Consider the following 17,784-nt stretch of genomic DNA (forward strand, 5'->3'; position numbering starts at 1 on the left):
AGCTTAATCTTATCTAATCGGAATTGCTATCCTTTAGCGTCTACTTTGTACATATGTACATAGCCGGTAATACAGTGGACCCTCCGCGCCACCTTTCTAAAAGGCAGCTTCACCACCGACTGGAACAACCTTTCATACACGAAGGTCGGACACTGCAAATATGAGTAAGCCAGGGCTATCATTTGGCTTAAACCTCGCCAAGAAGCCGGGCGCTTCGAAACCTGCTCCCTCGAAAAGGAAACCAATGTTTGGCGATGATGATGGATCAGACGACGATGCGAACGGTTCAGCCGATGGTCCTCAAGCTACCGAGATATCAGAGCTAGATGATTTTACAACAGTATCGCCTGGCCATCAATCAAATAAGAACCCCCCTCCAAAGCTGAAAAATGGTCTATCTACCAAATCTTTGAACGGCAAGAGCAAGAAGCCCCAGATTTCGATGTTTGGAGATCTGTCGAGCTCCTTAGAGTCGCGTAAACACCAACAAGCCGCCGAGGAGTTGGATCCATCGATATACGACTATGATGCGGTCTACGATTCCCTAAAGCCGGAGAAGAAGGCTACACAAGAAGATATCGAGCGCAAGCCCAAGTATATGAAGAACTTGATGGCGTCTGCCGCCGTACGGAAACGCGACGCCCTAATTGCCGAAGAGAAGAAGATCGCGCGAGAACGGGCGGAAGAAGGCGAGGAGTACGCGGACAAGGAGAAGTTTGTCACGGAAGCATACAAGAAACAACAAGAGGAGAACAGGCGCATTGAAGAAGAGGAGCGCAGGCGCGAGGAGGAGGAAGCTAAGAAAAATAAAGGCGGTGGCATGACTGCATTCTACAAGGATCTACTGGAAAGGGGCGATAAACGACACGCTGAAGTTATCAAGGCGGCGGAAGAGCGCGCGAAGACCGGGCCGAAAGAGGACGAAGACGTGCCAGAGGAGAAAGTCAAGACGGACGCAGATGTGGCAAGAGAAATCAACGAGAAAGGCGGTAAAATTGCTATCAACGAAGATGGCCAAGTAGTGGATAAACGCGAGCTGCTAAAGGGAGGTCTCAACCTGGGCGCACCAAAACGACAAGACCCTCGAAAAGAGACCGGCAAGGGCCCAGATCGCAGGGACGACAGGGACCAGTCTCGCAACTTTGTCGGTTCCGGCGGCAAGCAGGCGATGCGCGAAAGGCAATCTCGCATGCTCGAGGCGCAATTGGAACAGTCTCTTAAGAGATCTCTAGCCGAGGAGGAAGAGGAGAGGCAAAAGGTCGAACGCGCGTCCAAGAGCCGCAAGACCGAGACCGACGTCTCGAGCGCGCGCGAAAGATATCTGGCACGTAAGAGAGAGGCCGAAGAAGCCAAGAAGAAAGCTTCCGCAGAAGCGTCATGAGCAGAGTGTCCGTGTCCACACTATCTTCTATTCAAGATGGGATATCCTCCGTCATGATATAGCGGCCTTGATAATATTGTACATTCTATCCTTCCGCTGTCCCGATCCCACCGTGAGAATGCCCCTCCATTTCTTCCCATTGCCGGCTGCGGCTCGCAACATGGCGGATTCTAATGTACATCGAGTAGGGGCGCGTTGACATGTGCGACGCAGCCTCCAAACCCGGACGTCTAGCTCACTGCTCCCGTCGTAATCGGTCGATGTATGTCGAGCTTACTGAGTTCCATGCCGACATGTACTTCTCCATGCACTGGGTGAAGCAGGTCGACTCGCCGCTCGAAAACGAGGGGCCCGGCTTGGGCACGCACCTCTCGAAGCAGTGCTCGTTAATCTTCTGCACGGTAGCATATCGGGTTAGTTCACTTGCATCTCAGACGGGTTTTAGGGATTGGCATGGTGTGGATAGGCGTTTATCTCTAACCTAGGTAATACGTACCTCGATTAGTAGTCTTGCGTTTTCTAGGGCGTATTGGGTCTTGACTTGCTTGATGACCTCGGCCTTGATAGATTCGGAGGAGTCCATGATGGCTGTTATTTGATTATGTAGCCTAAGTCTTTGATATGGGCGTGGTTGTGGCCGGTGGTGAGGCTAGTTGAGTCTCGGATTATCTTGGTGGGATTGGAGCTTCTCGAAAAAGTTGAAGCTTCATTGATTATTTTGCACGGTACAACTATTGAAGTAACTGTGCTAAAGGACTTGGCGCAGTGGTGGGCAATTGATTGTGGCTTGTGTCCTTATCTTTAAGCACTTATGACGTATCTGCGTATATAGATGTGGCTTGACTATTTGAATATATCGCCAACGAACATTGGTCTTGATCATTCCTAGAGGTTTTTTTTACTTCTATAATATCTGGATACCTCAGTAATCTATATGTTTTTATTAATTACTTTTCTTCATGAATGGGGACAATAATAACTGCGCAGTCTGCGGTGGTTAGTATGCCCGTTTATTTTATTAGAAGCCCGTTTGAAGGGTTTTAGGTTGTCTCGAATATTATTTTACCATGCCAAATATGTTGGAATCGTATTGTTCTATTCGGTACCACCAGGCTTAAACTATAGCGTCATAAGGAGGAGGAGGAATTGTCCTGGGGGATGCTATATGAGATATTCTGAAAGGTTGTGGCGTACCCTCCTCATTAACCTGGCCCAGCCTCAGAACCTTCATAAAACTTCAGCAGCTGAAGGATATCTGCACACACGGTAAGGAATGCGAAGACACTAATATTGATGGATCGGTCCTGCTCCCTTAAAGGGGACCGAGTAAGGTCTCACCTAGAAATAGAGGCTGCGATACAAACTTTCTTTGGCCAGAGAGACCAGACTTCGTAGCGACACCAAGGTCGGATGAAAGGTATCTTGACGTCTAGAATGAAACAGTGAGGGTATTAGCATCTTGTTCTTAGCTGTTTTCTTTACCATAGTTATATCGACACCACTTGCTATGTTCGACTTTCCTTTCAAAATGGTATCATTTTTATGACTTGATTTATATCTGTCTTGCTTCATTCACATTGAGAGAATTGGTGTGTAAAGTGTTACAACTCACCGGCTTCACTTGGCTTAACCTCTTAAATTGGTGGGGTTCCACTGGCAGTAAATTTGTATTGGTCAGATCTAATTGGCTACTTTTTTTGGATAGCGGACCTTACAGGGTCCTTGTTTGGCTTGTTCACAGCTGTAGTTATCTCGTACCTGACTCAGGATTGCTAAACAGAAGTTGTATAAAGTACCTAGGTACGTAGAGCTATTATAAAGACTCATTCAATCAATTGATTGATTCCGAACTTTCCCAAAATAAATGAGTTACACTTTGCATACGGATAGCTGTTGCTGAGATTAATAAGCACCTAACTTGTCTAGGACGTACCTGCCAGACAGGGATTTACCACAGTAATTTTTGGGGGATTAATTATGGATCTTATGGATTATCAATGGTTGCTGCGTCAACAAGGGGATATTTGCTAATAACAATGCCAGCATTTATTTCTCCAACTATCAACCCCGATTCTTATTTTTTCAAAGTCATCCGATTGACAAGCGAATAGCCTCACATCTCCCTAAACTTCTCGATTCAATGATAGAGCGGCCTACTAAGCTGGAAACAATGGCAGCTCGAACACTGGAGTCCCAATTTGGGCGTTTGTCCGTCAATGATGAGAATGATTATCAAAAACCCAAGGTTTGTCCCATCACCGCTATATTCCCTAGGTGTGAAAAACAGACTACTGACTTGCGATTGCGATTATGTGTATAGACTATTGGGAGTACAACACAAACAGCACATAGTTCGAGCCGTCCAAACCTCTTTAAGGTCGCTCTTCAAGCGCAGAGTGCAAATACCGTTACTACAGTCACTCTCCCATCACAGGCTGCACAACGTAATAAAGGTGCACCACCTCCCTCACCTACTAGAAAACCACTTCCCACTGTCAGTACGGTATCAAAGGCATCGTCCGATGAAAAAGAACTGGTTGAGCGGAAGTCGGCGTCTCTCCTTGATCAGCCATTTCTACCAAAAGAGTTCCATCTTGGCATGTTTGAGATTGGGAAGCCATTAGGGAAAGGTAAATTTGGAAGAGTTTATCTAGCGCGAGAGCGGACGAGCGGCTATATCTGTGCCTTGAAGGTCCTTCACAAGAAAGAGCTAGAGCAGGGTCGGGTTGAGAAGCAGGTGCGGCGAGAAATCGAAATCCAGAGCAATTTGAGGCATCCCAACATCTTACAGCTGTTTGGTCACTTTCACGACAGCAAGCGGGTCTTCTTGATTCTGGAGTTTGCGGGTAAGGGCGAGCTGTATAAGCACCTTAGGAGGGAGCAGCGATTCCCCGAGTGGAAGGCTTCGCAGTACATCGCCCAGATGGCGAGCGCCCTGAGATACTTGCACCGCAAGCATGTCATCCATCGGGACATCAAGCCGGAGAACATTCTTATGGGGATTCACGGCGAGATCAAGATCTCCGATTTTGGCTGGAGCGTACATGCGCCGAATAGTCGTCGCCAGACCATGTGTGGTACTCTTGATTACCTCCCGCCCGAGATGATCAAGCCTGGCAGCTCGGATAACTACTACGACGAGAAGGTGGACCTATGGAGTTTAGGTGTGTTGACGTACGAGTTTCTGGTGGGAGAAGCACCGTTCGAGGACACACCAGTCATGACGCAAAGGAGAATTGCGAAGGCAGACATGACTATCCCCTCGTTTGTTAGCCCTGAGGCAAGGGATCTTATCAAGAAGGTGAGAGCTACCTAAACACCACACTCCCTACACAGACGAACATTTCCACTAACACAGGAATATAGCTACTGGTTCTTGACCCTCAAAAAAGGATACCGTTGGAACAGGTCCAGACGCACCCATGGATTGTCAAGCACTGCATTAGGGGAGAGCGCGCCTCAAACAGGGAAAAGAAGGATCGTTCTAGCGAAAAATGACGAATTAATGGAATGAATTCACATGTATATTTAGGCAAGGCAAGGCGAGGCGTTCGGGCGATGGATTAATCGGGTTGGGGAATTTGCATGCTTAGGGGAGTCGGATACCATTGCGTACCATCATTTGAAGTTACAAACGCAGACCTTGTTCGCCGCCTGGCTAGACTCCCGACGGGAGGGTAATTATAGTACAGGTGATAGATACAGCGTTTGCCCGAAAGCGAGTTTTCGATCGGTTTCGCTCATCTGTAGACCTCGTCGAAGGGCCGGGTGTCCGAGAAACATGAGTCCCACACTTGGTTCACCACTTTGACTGCTTGTACATCGTCTTTACATCGCGGCCGAGCTAAGACGGATTGCGCTGCCCGTTTCCTCACACAGTCTTGGAACTGCTGCGTTAACTTCCAGTTCCCTCTCGTCCAGGCCTCCCTAGCCCATCTACACTCGCCGCTCAGCATTGCTGCTCGGATCTAGAGTACAATGTCAGTAAAACTCGCGTGTTTTCATACTAAACACGGAAAGGAAAAGAGTAGCAATACCTCTGTACAAGCCGAATGCTTCAAGTCCTTATCGCCCATCCAGTCGACCTTCCACCTTAAATGGTCCCAAGCATGCACCATCTCATGAGCCAGGGTATCCTCTAAGTGCCCACGATTCCGGACCTCATTGGCACATATCAAAATGCCATGGTCGGGACTGAACCCGCCAGAAGACCGATGGACCTGGCCGTCGTCTGTGAGGCGGGCGGGACACCGGCGGCACACGACGTTGTCCTTGTCGAGACGTCCGTTCAGAGCCTCGACCTTCTCGCGCATGAAGCGCACGGTCGGCGAGTGCGCAAACGCCCAGTCCCGATACTCTTCGCAGCGCTTGCAGTCACGCTCCTCGTGCACGCGGTACCGCCACTCGCGGTAGTGGAATACGCCTTCGTCGGTCACGCCGCCCGTTAGGATCTTGAAGTAGTTGACCCACCATGCTGTCTGTGGGTCGAAGCCGGTTCGTGCTGGGTCGTTTTCGAGGTTACGCGGGAGCGCGCCTGAGGATGCGGGTGGGGATGTTGTTGTTGAGGAGGAGGAAGAGGAGGGGGAGGGGGATGGAGGGGGTTTCGAGGGTTGTTCTGACGGTTGCGGTTGTGACGACATTATGGAATGGAATGGATTTGCTGTTGCCGTTGGAAAGTTCAGACAAGGTGTGTGAACTTTATTGGAATGACGGCTGTCAATTTCCAGGTCCGGGTAAGCAGCTAACTCGCGATCTTTTTGCGGTCCGTTAGATCTAGCGCGGAATAACGGAATAGGTACCTTTAGGTATGGGCTAATAGGTAGGGGCAAGGTCGGGTTCCGGATCAGCCTTTTTAGAATTTCCGATCTCGGCTGGGGGTTCCACCGAAGTGTAAGCGGAAAGGACCTCTCAGCTTGTGGTTGCCATCCAATGATTACAGTTATTACATAGCAAAACCCGTAAATCGTATAATTCTCCACAAGAATTATTCCCTGTAAGTCGCCAACACGCCCTTGACAGCCATGGCAGATCCAGGGGGGCCAACAACGCCTTGTAAGTCATGATTTTTATTTGTTAAGGATATTGCCTGTGTAACGATCTCTTATTTTTCTAAATCTCATGTTTCGAAGCTGCCATCACTAATGTGTTATTAGATATGAAGGGCCCTAAGCCACTTATAGTGGTTATCAAACTTGGTAAGTCAAAGTCGTCAAAGACTTGGGTTTGAGTTTTTATTCCTTGAGCAATAACCTTATGTAACAATACATAAACGAATGGGTCGATATTGAACTAACTTACACTTAGGAACTAGTTCCATCGTTGATGAGAAGACACATGAGCCTCTGTTGTCGATTTTGACTCTTATTGTCGAGACAGCTGTGAAGCTCCGGAAAGATGGCCATAAGGTCATCATCGTATCTTCTGGTGCTATTGGTGTCGGTCTTCAGCGGATGGACATCGACAAGAGACCAAAGCACCTATCCAAGCTACGAGCGCTCGCAGCTATTGGCCAATGTCGCTTGATGAGTCTATGGGATAGTCTATTTGGACATCTACGTCAGCCTATCTCTCAGATTCTCTTGACGAGAAATGATATTGCTGATGTAAGTAAAAAAGACTTTCGGTCAAGGAAAGTGTTCCAACTAATAGTGCTTTTTAGCGGACGAAGTATCTGAATGCCCAGAATACTGTCCTAGAACTTTTGGAGATGGGTGTTATACCCATTGTAAATGAAAACGACACTTTAGCAGTTGCTGAGATTAAGTTCGGTGACAATGACACGCTATCAGCCATCACTGCCGCTATGGTGCACGCCAACTTCCTTTTTCTGATGACGGATGTCGACTGCTTGTACGACAAGAATCCACGGACAAATCCCGATGCTAAACCCATAGAGGTGGTGGAAGATATTGGGGAAATTCGCGCGGATGGTAAGGCTATAATCATGTAGAACATTGGTGAATCTTATTATTAATGCGATATTAGTATCTAGTGCTGGATCTTCTTTGGGAACTGGTGGTATGAGTACAAAGATCGTTGCTGCTAGGCTCGCAACGTCTGCTGGCGTCACTACAGTCATCACTCGATCATCCTCACCGGGAAACATTGTCAAAATTGTTCGCTATTTGCAAGCCAGCAAAAAATGCACATCGTCAGTACATACACCTGTGGTAGATGACGATGCGGAAGATCCTCTATCAAGGTCCACAGTATCTCTATCCCTTAACGAACTAGAGAAACCACCGTTGCACACGCGATTTCTCCCGCTCTCTCAACCTATCAGAGACCGCTACTTCTGGATCCTTCACGGCCTGGCGCCGCATGGCACGATTTACATCGATGTTGGCGCTCACCGCGCCCTTTCGGACAAAGCCGGCCTTCTCCCAGTAGGCGTTTTAGACGTAGAGGGAAACTTTGCGCAGCATGAAGCCGTTCGTATCGTGGTCGTAGAGAGGCGATCAGAACCAGGACCAGACGGCAAAATCTGGGAGGGCCCGGGGGTCGAGATTGGGAGAGCACTGGTTAACTATGCGGCGCCCGAGATCGCCCGAATTAAGGGGCACCGAAGCACGCAGATCGAGACCCTGCTAGGCTACGCTGACAGCGAGTACATAGCCGATCGAGATAGCATCAGTTTGCTCCGTAGGGAGAGCCGGCCAGTAACACCTGTGTTTGACAAATTGAACGAGAACGGAGGGGTGGCCGCTTACGAAAACGACATCAGCTTATAGAAGCTGGCTACTTCGCAGACTGACGGCGTAAGGAGGTAAGGAGTTATACGGACACAAAAAAGAAGTTTAATAAGGGGTAGATCATCGGCCACCGCAAGAATGTTTTTATATTGTCTCGTAGAAAAGACCAAAGTCACATGGAGAGTTACTTGTAGATAGCCGCAAACGCCCCTGAATGCACAAAGCTCAAGCCAATTCCGAACTCCAGGCCATCTTCTAGTGTCAAAAGCCACCGATCGTCCTTTTTTCTTCTTCTCTCCTCGTATATACATACATCCGTCACCCCACCCAATTTGTGCCCGCTCAGCTCGCGAAAAGGGTGTCTTCGTCTCGGAGATACTCGCCACAGTCGGCCTGCCTGAAACATACGATGCCGGTTGGGTCGAGGCGTCGGGCCTCTGCGGTGCTGCGGGCGGTGACGCCGAAGCCGAGGGGCGTGTCGGACATATTGTAGACGACGATACCTTGGTGGCTAGGGCAGTCGTCAGACCAGCGGCCGACGTGGGCCTTGACGACATTGCCGCCGTAAAGGAAGGGCATTTCGCCATTGGGCTTGATCCACAGCTTGTACCGCGCATGCTCGGCTAGGATAGGTAGCGCTGTTATGTGTAACCTGAATTTTCCGGTCTTGCTGAACTTGCCTGTTCGTGAAGATTTCTTGTTAGCGAGCTATACTTGACCAGGTTTGTGCTGTATGGATATGAGATTTTTAAGGAGAAAGAGGTAAGTTTATAAGTAAACATTGTTGGCATACCTAAGCAGATACCCAGTGACCCAAGATGATCCCTTGATATCGATGTAGCTAAGTTGGCGACGGAGAGTAGGACATAGTATACTCTGTCGCGATTCAGACGGAAGACATAGCGATCGGCGTCGGGCGAGTCGTCGAGCGGCGCAATTAGGTTCTTTAGCGAATTTCCTGTATAATTGGCCAGCTTCTCGAAAAGCGTTTTCGTTTCTTGTTCTGTAAGCTGTCGCATCTTGACGGTATTTTATGTATGCGCCAAGTAAATTGGATAATGCTATACACAAGAGAGCGCGGGGCCTACTTTAGAACTGTAGACATAGGAAAAAATTCTGCCACTTGGAAATTTTGGCGGTGAAAGAGTATAGGTACCGCGGAACTATTCCTATTGGTGTACCTGCGTATATAGTGGGTCTGATAGACAGGGGTCCGCTGCTCATCTTTGAATTTTTGAGTTTCTGCATCGCATCTCACAAGTTGCGAACATCTCATTTTATCATTTTTCCAACATTTCACAATGGCATCCAGACCTGTAAAGAAAAGGAAGCTTACTCCACCCGGAGATGATGAGCGCTCGTCTCGGAAGTCTGGTGCAAAGATCCAGAAAGCATTCTTAACAAATGCATCAAATTGGGACCTAGAGCAAGACTATGAAACTAAAGCGAGGAAAGGGAAGAAAAAGGAGAAAGAGAATACTCGACTTCCTCTAAAACTTCCAGGTGGGCGCGTGCAGCATATGTCAGCGCCAGAAAGTAACTTCCAAGCCATTGAAAGCGACGAGGACTGGTTAGATGGTGCCGAGGATGTGTCTGAGGATGAAGAGGCTCGGGAGAGAAAGGCCCCCGAAGAGCCTAAAATACCCGAGCGTCAACAGATCTTAGAAGCTAAAGAAGAGCTGGCTAAGATAGCTTTGATTCTCAACGAGACTCCTGATGAAAATACTGGCGCCTTCAAGGCCCTAGCTAAGATTGGACAGTCCAGAATTCCAACGATACAGAAGCTCGCCTTAGCCACACAGCTCACAGTATATAAGGATGTTATTCCCGGCTATCGAATACGACCTGTAGCTGAGGATGGGCCAGAGGAGAAGCTATCAAAGGACGTGAGGAAGTTGCGAACCTACGAGACATGTCTCATCTCGGGCTATCAGGCATATGTAAAGGAACTCACCAAACATGCGAAGACCAGTCATGCACAAGGCGTCGCGAGTGTTGCTATCTCTTGTGCTTGCAGCCTGTTAACCGCCGTGCCCCATTTCAACTTCAGATCCGACCTAGTCAAGATACTAGTCGGGAAGCTGAGTACGAGGCGTGTCGACGACGACTTCAATAAGTGTCTTCAAGCACTTGAAACCTTATTCGAAGAAGATGAAGAGGGCCGCCCATCCATGGAAGCAGTCTCGCTTCTTTCCAAGATGATGAAAGCCAGGGAGTACCAAGTGAATGAGAGCGTTGTCAACCTATTTCTTCACCTCCATCTACTATCGGACTTTTCCGGAAAGGGATCGAAGGACTCCGTGGAACGTATGGATGACGACCATACTAGCAAAAAGCCCAAGTCGAAGTGGGCGTTCCGGACCAAGCGAGAGCGAAAACGCGTAAAGGAACAGAAAGCACTGCAAAAGGATATGGCCACAGCCGACGCACTCGTTCAGCACGAAGAACGGGATCGCATGGAGGGAGAAACCTTGAAACTCGTATTTGGTACATACTTCCGGATCCTTAAGATGCGAGTGCCACATCTCATGGGCGCCGTCCTGGAAGGTCTATCTAAATACGCACACTTAATCAACCAAAACTTCTTCGGTGACCTCCTCGAGGCGCTGAAGGACCTTATCCGGCATAGCAGCGCGTCTGAGGAAGACGACACGGAGGACAAAGAGGGCGAGGAGGTAGAAGACGACGACACGCCCATCCGCAACCCCTCCCGCGAAGCCCTCCTTTGCACTACGACCGCGTTCGCGCTACTCGCGGGTCAGGACGCACATAATGCTCGCGCGGACCTACATCTCGACCTCTCCTTCTTCACAACACACCTCTACCAGACCCTCTACCCCCTAAGCCTACACCCCGACCTCGAGCTAGGCGCGCGCTCCCTGCATCTCCCCGACCCAGACAAGCCGTCCCAGGCTCGCGACAAGAGCCGGAATTCCGGCAACAAAGTCAACCTGCAGACGACCACCGTCCTACTAATCCGCTGTCTAACAGCCGTCCTCCTGCCGCACTGGAACCTGCGCTCGGTCCCCCCCGTCCGCCTAGCAGCTTTCGCAAAGCAGCTCACGACAGCCGCCCTGCACATGCCGGAGAAGTCGGCGCAGGCGTTACTCGCGCTCCTCGCCGACGTGGCGGGGACGCACGGCCGCCGCATAGCTGCGCTGTGGAACACGGAGGAGCGCAAGGGCGACGGCGCGTTCAACCCGCTGGCTGATAGTGCCGAGGCGAGTAATCCGTTTGCGGCGACGGTCTGGGAGGGAGAGATACTGCGCCGTCATTATTGTCCTGCTGTTAGACGGGGGGTGGGGATTGTGGAGAAGAGTCTGAGTTTGGCGGAGAAGTAGAGTGGTTTGGAAGGGGGGTTAGAGAAAGGGGAGGGGTTGGGAGGTTGGGATATGGTGGTTTGGTAGAGGACGAGGGTTAATATATACCTTGTACGAAGTTGAGCCTCTAATGCTATCTATGAATCTCGTTTTACGTAGTGAGTGTAAATTCTGCCGCTTAGGAGTATGAGAATTATGAATGATAAGATCGACTGATTTCGTCGATGAAGCTTGAGGTTTATTTCGAACACTTATGTTAGGAGGCTGGTGTTGCTCATAGTCCTCATTATTACCCTCGCCATGCTGTTCTACCAATTAGCTTAAGGTGCCAATTCTTGCAATTTCACTGTTGGAAACAAATGGCATCGTGGCTCATAACGTATTATTATTATGCTTCTGTGTACAAGGCCGCCGAGCTAAGGCGTGATATAATACATGTCTAAGTTACTGTGTGCTCCTAAGCCCCTAATTAATGCCACGCATAAATACGAACAACACAAACGAATTACTAAACTACACGAGCTCATGATCTGCGTAACAACGTGAAAATAAGGAAACAACACGACTAGCTTCGACTAGAGAGCTGTCTGCTACTAGCTTGGCAGAAGATATGCTGAGTCAAGTCAATAGAAAAGAAACCGATATTCCATGATCGTATCCCCGCCTTTACAGAAAGGGGTTCCAGTCTTAAGTGACGTGCCGGGGGGTTGCCGAGGTTGGCATGTAGTCGTTCGTTCGCCATTGCCTGGGATCTCGCAGTAGCGGTTGATAAAACATTAATACCTAGGTAAGTAGGTAGTCGAGGGGGTTGGTCGCAAATTTAGTGACATAAAATTACATATCGTCGTTATCATTAAGCCCGTATGGTCGATGTTCTGAATGAATCCGAAAAGGAGCTTTCACATATGCGTAACGATGAACATAAGTACTGAATACCTGAGGTATTCTAGCTGGCAGTCCTAGAAAAAATGAGGCTGGTAATAACATAGGTACAACCACAATAGAGACTTGGGGTTCGGTATAGCGACTCTCTTAGTTGACTTTACGAAGCCCAGCGAGAGTCTGCGAGACCAGGTCCTTTGGAGATACCACTGATCACAGTTTGGCCGGTTGGAACGGAAGGACCACGTCTTTCCTGAGTTGGCGGATCAACACGCATGGGCTCTCCCCAGAAGTGCTCAGGAAAATCTTTCTCGGGATAATGATTAGGGTTGTCAGGATTCCACCGTGAAGCTTTAAGGCCTCCTTTGACATTGCTTCTTGTCTCCACACCACCCATGGCCACATCATCATCTTGGCGAGCCTCGTTCCTAGTAGTGAATTGCATCACGTCTTGGCTAACCGGCTCACCCCCTTCATCAAGGAGCGATGTCTCGGATTGTACAGAATCCGAGTGATGGTGCCAAGGGGCTCGTTGAGAGACTAAGGTAGAAGCATCGGAGCTGTATGCCAAAGCAGGGTCTACCAAAGTAGTATTGGGTTGAAGTGGATAAGTAAATTGTAGCTGATCCGGAGATGGAGTCGAGGCCTGAGCAGTCTGGAAATAGCCGCCTACACTCTGTGGGCCAAAGATTTGTCCACAAAACTGCGGCGGAGGAGGGCTGTTGGCTGTTTGCATTTGTATTTGAGTCGAACCCCCCGTAAGTTCGCCCTTGAGACGCTTCGGTGCAATATTTCCCTCTTCACTAGAGGACATAATGCGTTTCTGCCATGTCTCTTGCGGAGCGGGAATCGTAAGGGCTACGTTTTGTGAGACAGAGTGTCCTTGTAGAGGGGTTATACCCTCAGTGAGAACAGCTCGTGGTTCTCCAGTGCCGCGGAACATAGGCATGTCATGAGGGCGAGATGTTGGGGTAATACCTCCCTGAGTTGATCGTACAGGGTGATGCTGCATCGTATTTCCTCGAGGGCGAATTATTAAACTTGAGCCTAGTTGAGCACGTCCCTGTACACCACTACCTTGACCACATTGGTTATGTTGCTGGCGATGGTTCACTAAGGCACCTCCCCGTCGTGCGTTGATTCCGTTTCTCCTCTCCTGATTTCGTTTATTGCGCCGAGGTGATTTTGCGCGTGTGAAAGAAGCTTGTAGCTTTTTCGCGTCCTCTATATTCCCATGTCCAAACATCTTGACGGTAGAATTCGTCTTTTCTTTGGGCTCTTCAGTAATCACAAACAGAAAGTCCAAGTAACTCCGTCAAATTGTAAGAACTAGGTTATGACAGCCTCAGAGGGTTGTTAGAAGTAGAAGCGTGCAAGGTGTAAAATACAGAATGGTGGGTTTCGGGGGATTGACTTGCTCAACAACAGAGAGTTGCTAAGGTTGGTAGGAGAAGATAAGGATGGGAAAGTCAAAACAAAACCTCATAAGGTGTTTAAGGACTCGTAAAAATATGGGGTTGAATATGTGCAGGCAGAGAGGATAATGTAAAGGTAAACTTAGGTAGTTCTTGCCTTATGCACCTCTAGGTACCTATAGGTAATCGAACCTGTACATGTATGCTGTCGCCTCGGAAACAATAGGAAAGACAGCCATATGGTTCCTTCCTTCGATTCATTCAACTATTTAAATCCCCAGGCAGGCACCTTAGGATTCCACCTACTCCTCCCCTTTAAGAGGTAATTCACGTTTTAATAGTATCGTGAATTTGCATCTGCTAGTTCCCCTCCCTGCTGTCACTACTATTTTAGGTATTTAAAACGCGATTAGCTCTGAATGCATCAGTAGGATACACATATAGCAACATACTCTGGTTCAGACTGGTGTTTGCAGATGCAGGCACCCACGCAAGTGCAAACGAAATCAACTAGATAAAGGCTACCTAGGTTGGCATAAAGGTATGACCTGATAAAAATGGATATCTATATTATTAGGGTCTTGTAAATATGGTATGGCATACGGGGAATAGTCACTTTGATTTCCATATCTCACCCAGGCAAGGGACTCTATATCCAAAGTAAGACGTTCTCTAGACGGGTACATTTAGCTGTTGAACATGACCAACGTCTCGTAAAAGATAGGATTCTTGTTTCGATATATATATCCGAATAATATATATATCAACTAATATCATTACCCAGGCAATCCACGGTTATGCTGCTTCTTAGTACCAACGAACGTCTCAATCGTGTTAATATTGGTTGCCTTGTATTCCGCTTTCTTCGCCTCTTCCATCCACTGTATATTAATGGTAGGAACATGCTTGGCTGTGAATTCAATCAACGCCTTAGAATCAGGGGCACCTTCGCGGATTCCAATGCAGGAAACACGGGGTATACCCAGCGACTCAGATAGACGATCCTCACATGACTTTGACAATCCTACTAGCCTAATAGGCATCTGTTCAGGATGTGAATTTGAAGCAATCGCCGCCATTTGTGGGAGATGTCCATTAAGAACGTTTGGTTGTCCAGATCGGGCTACGAAGATGGCTGAATAGGAGCGGCGAGAAACATCCTGAGTAGGGAGTTTGTCGTCCGAATTGGCCTCCACGGCTTGTGCTTTAGATGCTAACTCCTGTAGATGACGCGTGACAGTTGTAAGTCCGACGTCTACATACGACTTTAACTCCGGAGAAGGAGGAGACGGAACGTTTTCAGAATGTGTGGTTGAAACTTTGCGTTTCCGTTTCTTTTCGCGTTTGCCTTTCGACAACTCAACATACTCTGACCGGTACTGACCCAGAGGTGTAAGCAAGCTACTCTAATATGTCAGCATGGAGGACACGGAAATGATTCTTCTAGGTTCTAGGTTCTAGGTTCTTAGACTGAGAGAATGATCTGAGGGACTCTTGACTCACTTGCATAGAAGTTCTAAGATGGTTTCTTGGTCATTGATAGTCACGCTAGGCCTGGCATCGTTAGCATCGGTGTGTTAAACTTGTTGGAGTGGAAAAGCAAAAGGCTTGTGTTTCCTACCATGATACAGCTGAATAGGGCGTGTCTAGCTGATAGACGATTTTCTTTCTCCTTTCCATCTTCATGCATAGCCCGAATTAACGCAAAAAGTATGCAATTCACCCCCGTACTGTGGCTATGTAGTTAGGCGAAATTCAATTTAATTCAGAAGCTGCAATTTTTGTACTTCTCGCTGCTGTTGTATATCCGTATTGTTTTAGAAACTGGAATAAGTTTCTTAGTGGAATCGTGTCGCACCTATTGAACCTAATATGGGTTTGTTGGTCTGTGCACGAGTCTAAGCTCTCAAAATATCAAATAGACGAAATCTTACCTGTAAGCCGTCGTCGTAGAAAATTGCACGTTTATTTTTACTCTACAGATATGTACCTATACATTTAGTACTAGTATGATGCATTTTCTATATCTTACTAATCGTTGTGGTATAAAAAAATCAATAATGATTATCGATGGACTTTATGCCATAGTCCTTTGATAGTATCCATATCTGCTTTCACAGTATCACTATCCTCATGCTCATCTAAAACTTCTATCTTGGACCTCAACCGCGCTACCATCAAGTCAAGGGCTATCTTCGGAGACACCAAAGATAGCTCTTCGCTTAGTTTGGCTTGACTGATTATCCTGCCGTCGCATAACTCTCTTACAAGGCTTTCTGCCATGTCCTGACAATTGCTTGTTAAGAGGTTGTAGCGTGGGTGAACCGACATATGATTAGCTCCTAGAGCTCAATATTAGCAAAAGAATTTGGCGTCTCCGTCTTAGCGCCTACTTACCTATTCTTTGTATCTCTTCATGAGATTTCGTCGTCTCCCCGATATAGTAACATGAGCTCCATGTTTGGATGAATTCTGGGGTAATCTCGGCTACCCGAAAGTAGCTTTTACCAATAGCATTAAGTGCCATCTGATCACTCATTAAGTCGTAACAGTAAGAAGGGTTGAAGCTGCGGTCAATCACGCATAATGCCCAGTGGCTGACACTATGTTGGCTCATGCCGACATGTTTAGCAAGCAACTTGTACGTATTTTTGGACAATTCAAATCTGCCGAACTCGATAAGCGTGGTGATTAAGAAAACGGCCCTACGAGACGCAATCGGATCCCACTGTAACAGCGGCATCTCGATAGCTGACTCCCCAGTAATCTTCGCCAAAACTAGGTTGAGAAATTCGTTCTTTTCCCGCCGACGACGTTCTTCTTCGGCTTTGGCTACATCCTCCTCTATCTCCGAAGAACTTCGCGATTTTCTGTGTTCCCTGTTAAGGAAACCATATGTCAGACACTCGAATATTAGAAATAGCGAGGACCTTTGAATAAGCGGCATTTAAGGGATGAAGGGGAAATGTGGAAAAGTTACCATTTCTCTTTAAGGTACTCTTCCGTGGCTACTCGAGCGCTTTTTAGCCTTGATAGGGCATCGAATCCCATCTCTAACACTTGGGACTTGGGACTTGGGACTTGGGACTTGGGGATGCAGATATCCTCAGGCACTGTTTTTTACCTAGGTGGGATAGTATATATTTCAATATTTATGTGTTTTAATACCTGTTGGAACCAAGTCCTTCACAGCCCACCTGTTCCGCTTTTGTATGTGCATAGTGTAGGGGGTACACTACATGTAATACGGCTAACTCGGCCAACTAAGATAGTAAATCCATTGGCCCTGCTTGCAGTATATTATGTACACTCACTGTGTGCCTTGTGTTAGGTAGTTTGATGTCTGTTAAATATTAGAATATGCTATCCCATCGAAATGCATATGAGCCCTTCAACATTACAAGCCTCTGAAGACTTTACGCTACTATGTGGTGTAGGAACAGCTGACAACTCCAAATCATTTAAGCTGGGGATGGCCAAATGCATTGTGTACATCCTAGTCTGCATGTATGTACTTCAGCTAGATAGGCTATGTACCTATGGGCAAAAGATGTATATTTGCGACCATGTTCAAACATCCTTTATGTTGATTTTAATATTATCTATAGCAGTGGAGAGAAGGATACAAGTCAGAATAACAATCTCAAAAGGTGAAAACATCTAGGTACCTAAGTTCACTTAATACACTTACGTGCGTGCACATATGTATCAACATTTGCCTAAAAGCAGGCGCTTCTAGAACTTTAACCACCTCTACATGGTATTTAAGTGGAGGACGGCGCCTAATTGCTTGCCCTGGCAGCCTGGCAGCCTGGCAACACAACAGACCAGGACCTCGGTATCTAGCCTGGCCCTGCAGCCTACATAGACCCGCTAAAGTAAGTTGACTTTCCCTACATGTACCGACATATATGTTGGTAGTATGTACAATTTGTTACGATTAGCTTGGAAAATAATTGCATCGTATTCCGTTGTGCATACGTCTTCCAATCTTGCATCATATCCGGATATTGGGCGCCCTACCGATAGCTGGTTGCAGGCCTCCCCGACGTTCGTCACCTATTGTTGAGAGATTAGAAGTTGTATAGTGTAAA

General features: G+C 47.6%; 10 protein-coding genes across 10 annotated transcripts; 4 read left to right on the plus strand and 6 right to left on the minus strand.

The window, feature by feature from the left end:
- Positions 1-160: 160 nt before the first annotated feature.
- F4817DRAFT_359567 (coiled-coil domain-containing protein 55-domain containing protein) lies at positions 161-1,381 on the plus strand (the record flags this gene model as incomplete). Its single annotated transcript, XM_049306180.1, has 1 exon — positions 161-1,381. One exon carries the CDS (start codon positions 161-163, stop codon positions 1,379-1,381), a length of 1,221 nt encoding a protein of 406 aa, XP_049157893.1.
- Positions 1,382-1,403: 22 nt separating this feature from the next.
- Positions 1,404-2,273, minus strand: F4817DRAFT_152697 (Tim10/DDP family zinc finger-domain-containing protein). Its single transcript, XM_049298002.1, has 2 exons — positions 1,878-2,273; positions 1,404-1,775 (listed from the first exon to the last, which is right to left on the minus strand). Exons 1-2 carry the CDS (start codon positions 1,962-1,964, stop codon positions 1,617-1,619), a joined length of 246 nt encoding a protein of 81 aa, XP_049157894.1. The 5' UTR covers positions 1,965-2,273; the 3' UTR covers positions 1,404-1,616.
- A 1,278-nt stretch (positions 2,274-3,551) lies between these two features.
- F4817DRAFT_359569 (Pkinase-domain-containing protein) lies at positions 3,552-4,879 on the plus strand (the record flags this gene model as incomplete). The annotated part of the gene is made up of 3 exons (XM_049306181.1): positions 3,552-3,626; positions 3,702-4,682; positions 4,748-4,879. 3 exons carry the CDS (start codon positions 3,552-3,554, stop codon positions 4,877-4,879), a joined length of 1,188 nt encoding a protein of 395 aa, XP_049157895.1.
- A 109-nt stretch (positions 4,880-4,988) lies between these two features.
- Positions 4,989-6,263, minus strand: F4817DRAFT_152660 (peptidase M76 family-domain-containing protein). Its single transcript, XM_049298001.1, has 2 exons — positions 5,419-6,263; positions 4,989-5,349 (listed from the first exon to the last, which is right to left on the minus strand). The coding sequence occupies exons 1-2, from the start codon at positions 6,019-6,021 to the stop codon at positions 5,122-5,124; spliced, it is 831 nt and encodes a 276-aa protein (XP_049157896.1). The 5' UTR covers positions 6,022-6,263; the 3' UTR covers positions 4,989-5,121.
- A 49-nt stretch (positions 6,264-6,312) lies between these two features.
- On the plus strand, positions 6,313-8,264 carry F4817DRAFT_152649 (glutamate 5-kinase). The gene is made up of 5 exons (XM_049298000.1): positions 6,313-6,433; positions 6,535-6,576; positions 6,686-6,984; positions 7,041-7,311; positions 7,367-8,264. The coding sequence occupies exons 1-5, from the start codon at positions 6,403-6,405 to the stop codon at positions 8,110-8,112; spliced, it is 1,389 nt and encodes a 462-aa protein (XP_049157897.1). The 5' UTR covers positions 6,313-6,402; the 3' UTR covers positions 8,113-8,264.
- A 151-nt stretch (positions 8,265-8,415) lies between these two features.
- F4817DRAFT_317105 (60S ribosome subunit biogenesis protein NIP7) lies at positions 8,416-9,092 on the minus strand (the record flags this gene model as incomplete). Its single annotated transcript, XM_049300766.1, has 2 exons — positions 8,416-8,753; positions 8,867-9,092. The coding sequence occupies 2 exons, from the start codon at positions 9,090-9,092 to the stop codon at positions 8,416-8,418; spliced, it is 564 nt and encodes a 187-aa protein (XP_049157898.1).
- A 236-nt stretch (positions 9,093-9,328) lies between these two features.
- F4817DRAFT_341419 (nucleolar complex-associated protein 3) lies at positions 9,329-11,772 on the plus strand. The gene has a single exon (XM_049303748.1). It carries the CDS (start codon positions 9,375-9,377, stop codon positions 11,412-11,414), a length of 2,040 nt encoding a protein of 679 aa, XP_049157899.1. The 5' UTR covers positions 9,329-9,374; the 3' UTR covers positions 11,415-11,772.
- Positions 11,773-12,285: 513 nt separating this feature from the next.
- Positions 12,286-13,993, minus strand: F4817DRAFT_152817 (uncharacterized protein). The gene has a single exon (XM_049298003.1). It carries the CDS (start codon positions 13,519-13,521, stop codon positions 12,436-12,438), a length of 1,086 nt encoding a protein of 361 aa, XP_049157900.1. The 5' UTR covers positions 13,522-13,993; the 3' UTR covers positions 12,286-12,435.
- Positions 13,994-14,142: 149 nt separating this feature from the next.
- F4817DRAFT_341421 (uncharacterized protein) lies at positions 14,143-15,578 on the minus strand. Its single transcript, XM_049303749.1, has 4 exons — positions 15,478-15,578; positions 15,312-15,420; positions 15,194-15,244; positions 14,143-15,091 (listed from the first exon to the last, which is right to left on the minus strand). Exons 2-4 carry the CDS (start codon positions 15,374-15,376, stop codon positions 14,467-14,469), a joined length of 741 nt encoding a protein of 246 aa, XP_049157901.1. The 5' UTR covers positions 15,377-15,420; positions 15,478-15,578; the 3' UTR covers positions 14,143-14,466.
- Positions 15,579-15,639: 61 nt separating this feature from the next.
- Positions 15,640-16,783, minus strand: F4817DRAFT_341424 (uncharacterized protein). Its single transcript, XM_049303750.1, has 3 exons — positions 16,671-16,783; positions 16,088-16,569; positions 15,640-16,032 (listed from the first exon to the last, which is right to left on the minus strand). The coding sequence occupies exons 1-3, from the start codon at positions 16,739-16,741 to the stop codon at positions 15,755-15,757; spliced, it is 831 nt and encodes a 276-aa protein (XP_049157902.1). The 5' UTR covers positions 16,742-16,783; the 3' UTR covers positions 15,640-15,754.
- Between the last annotated feature and the right edge of the window lie 1,001 nt (positions 16,784-17,784).

Source organism: Daldinia loculata (genome assembly GCF_022478755.1).
Source record: "Daldinia loculata strain CBS 113971 unplaced genomic scaffold F4817scaffold_33, whole genome shotgun sequence".
Taxonomy (NCBI): Eukaryota; Fungi; Ascomycota; class Sordariomycetes; order Xylariales; family Hypoxylaceae; genus Daldinia; species Daldinia loculata.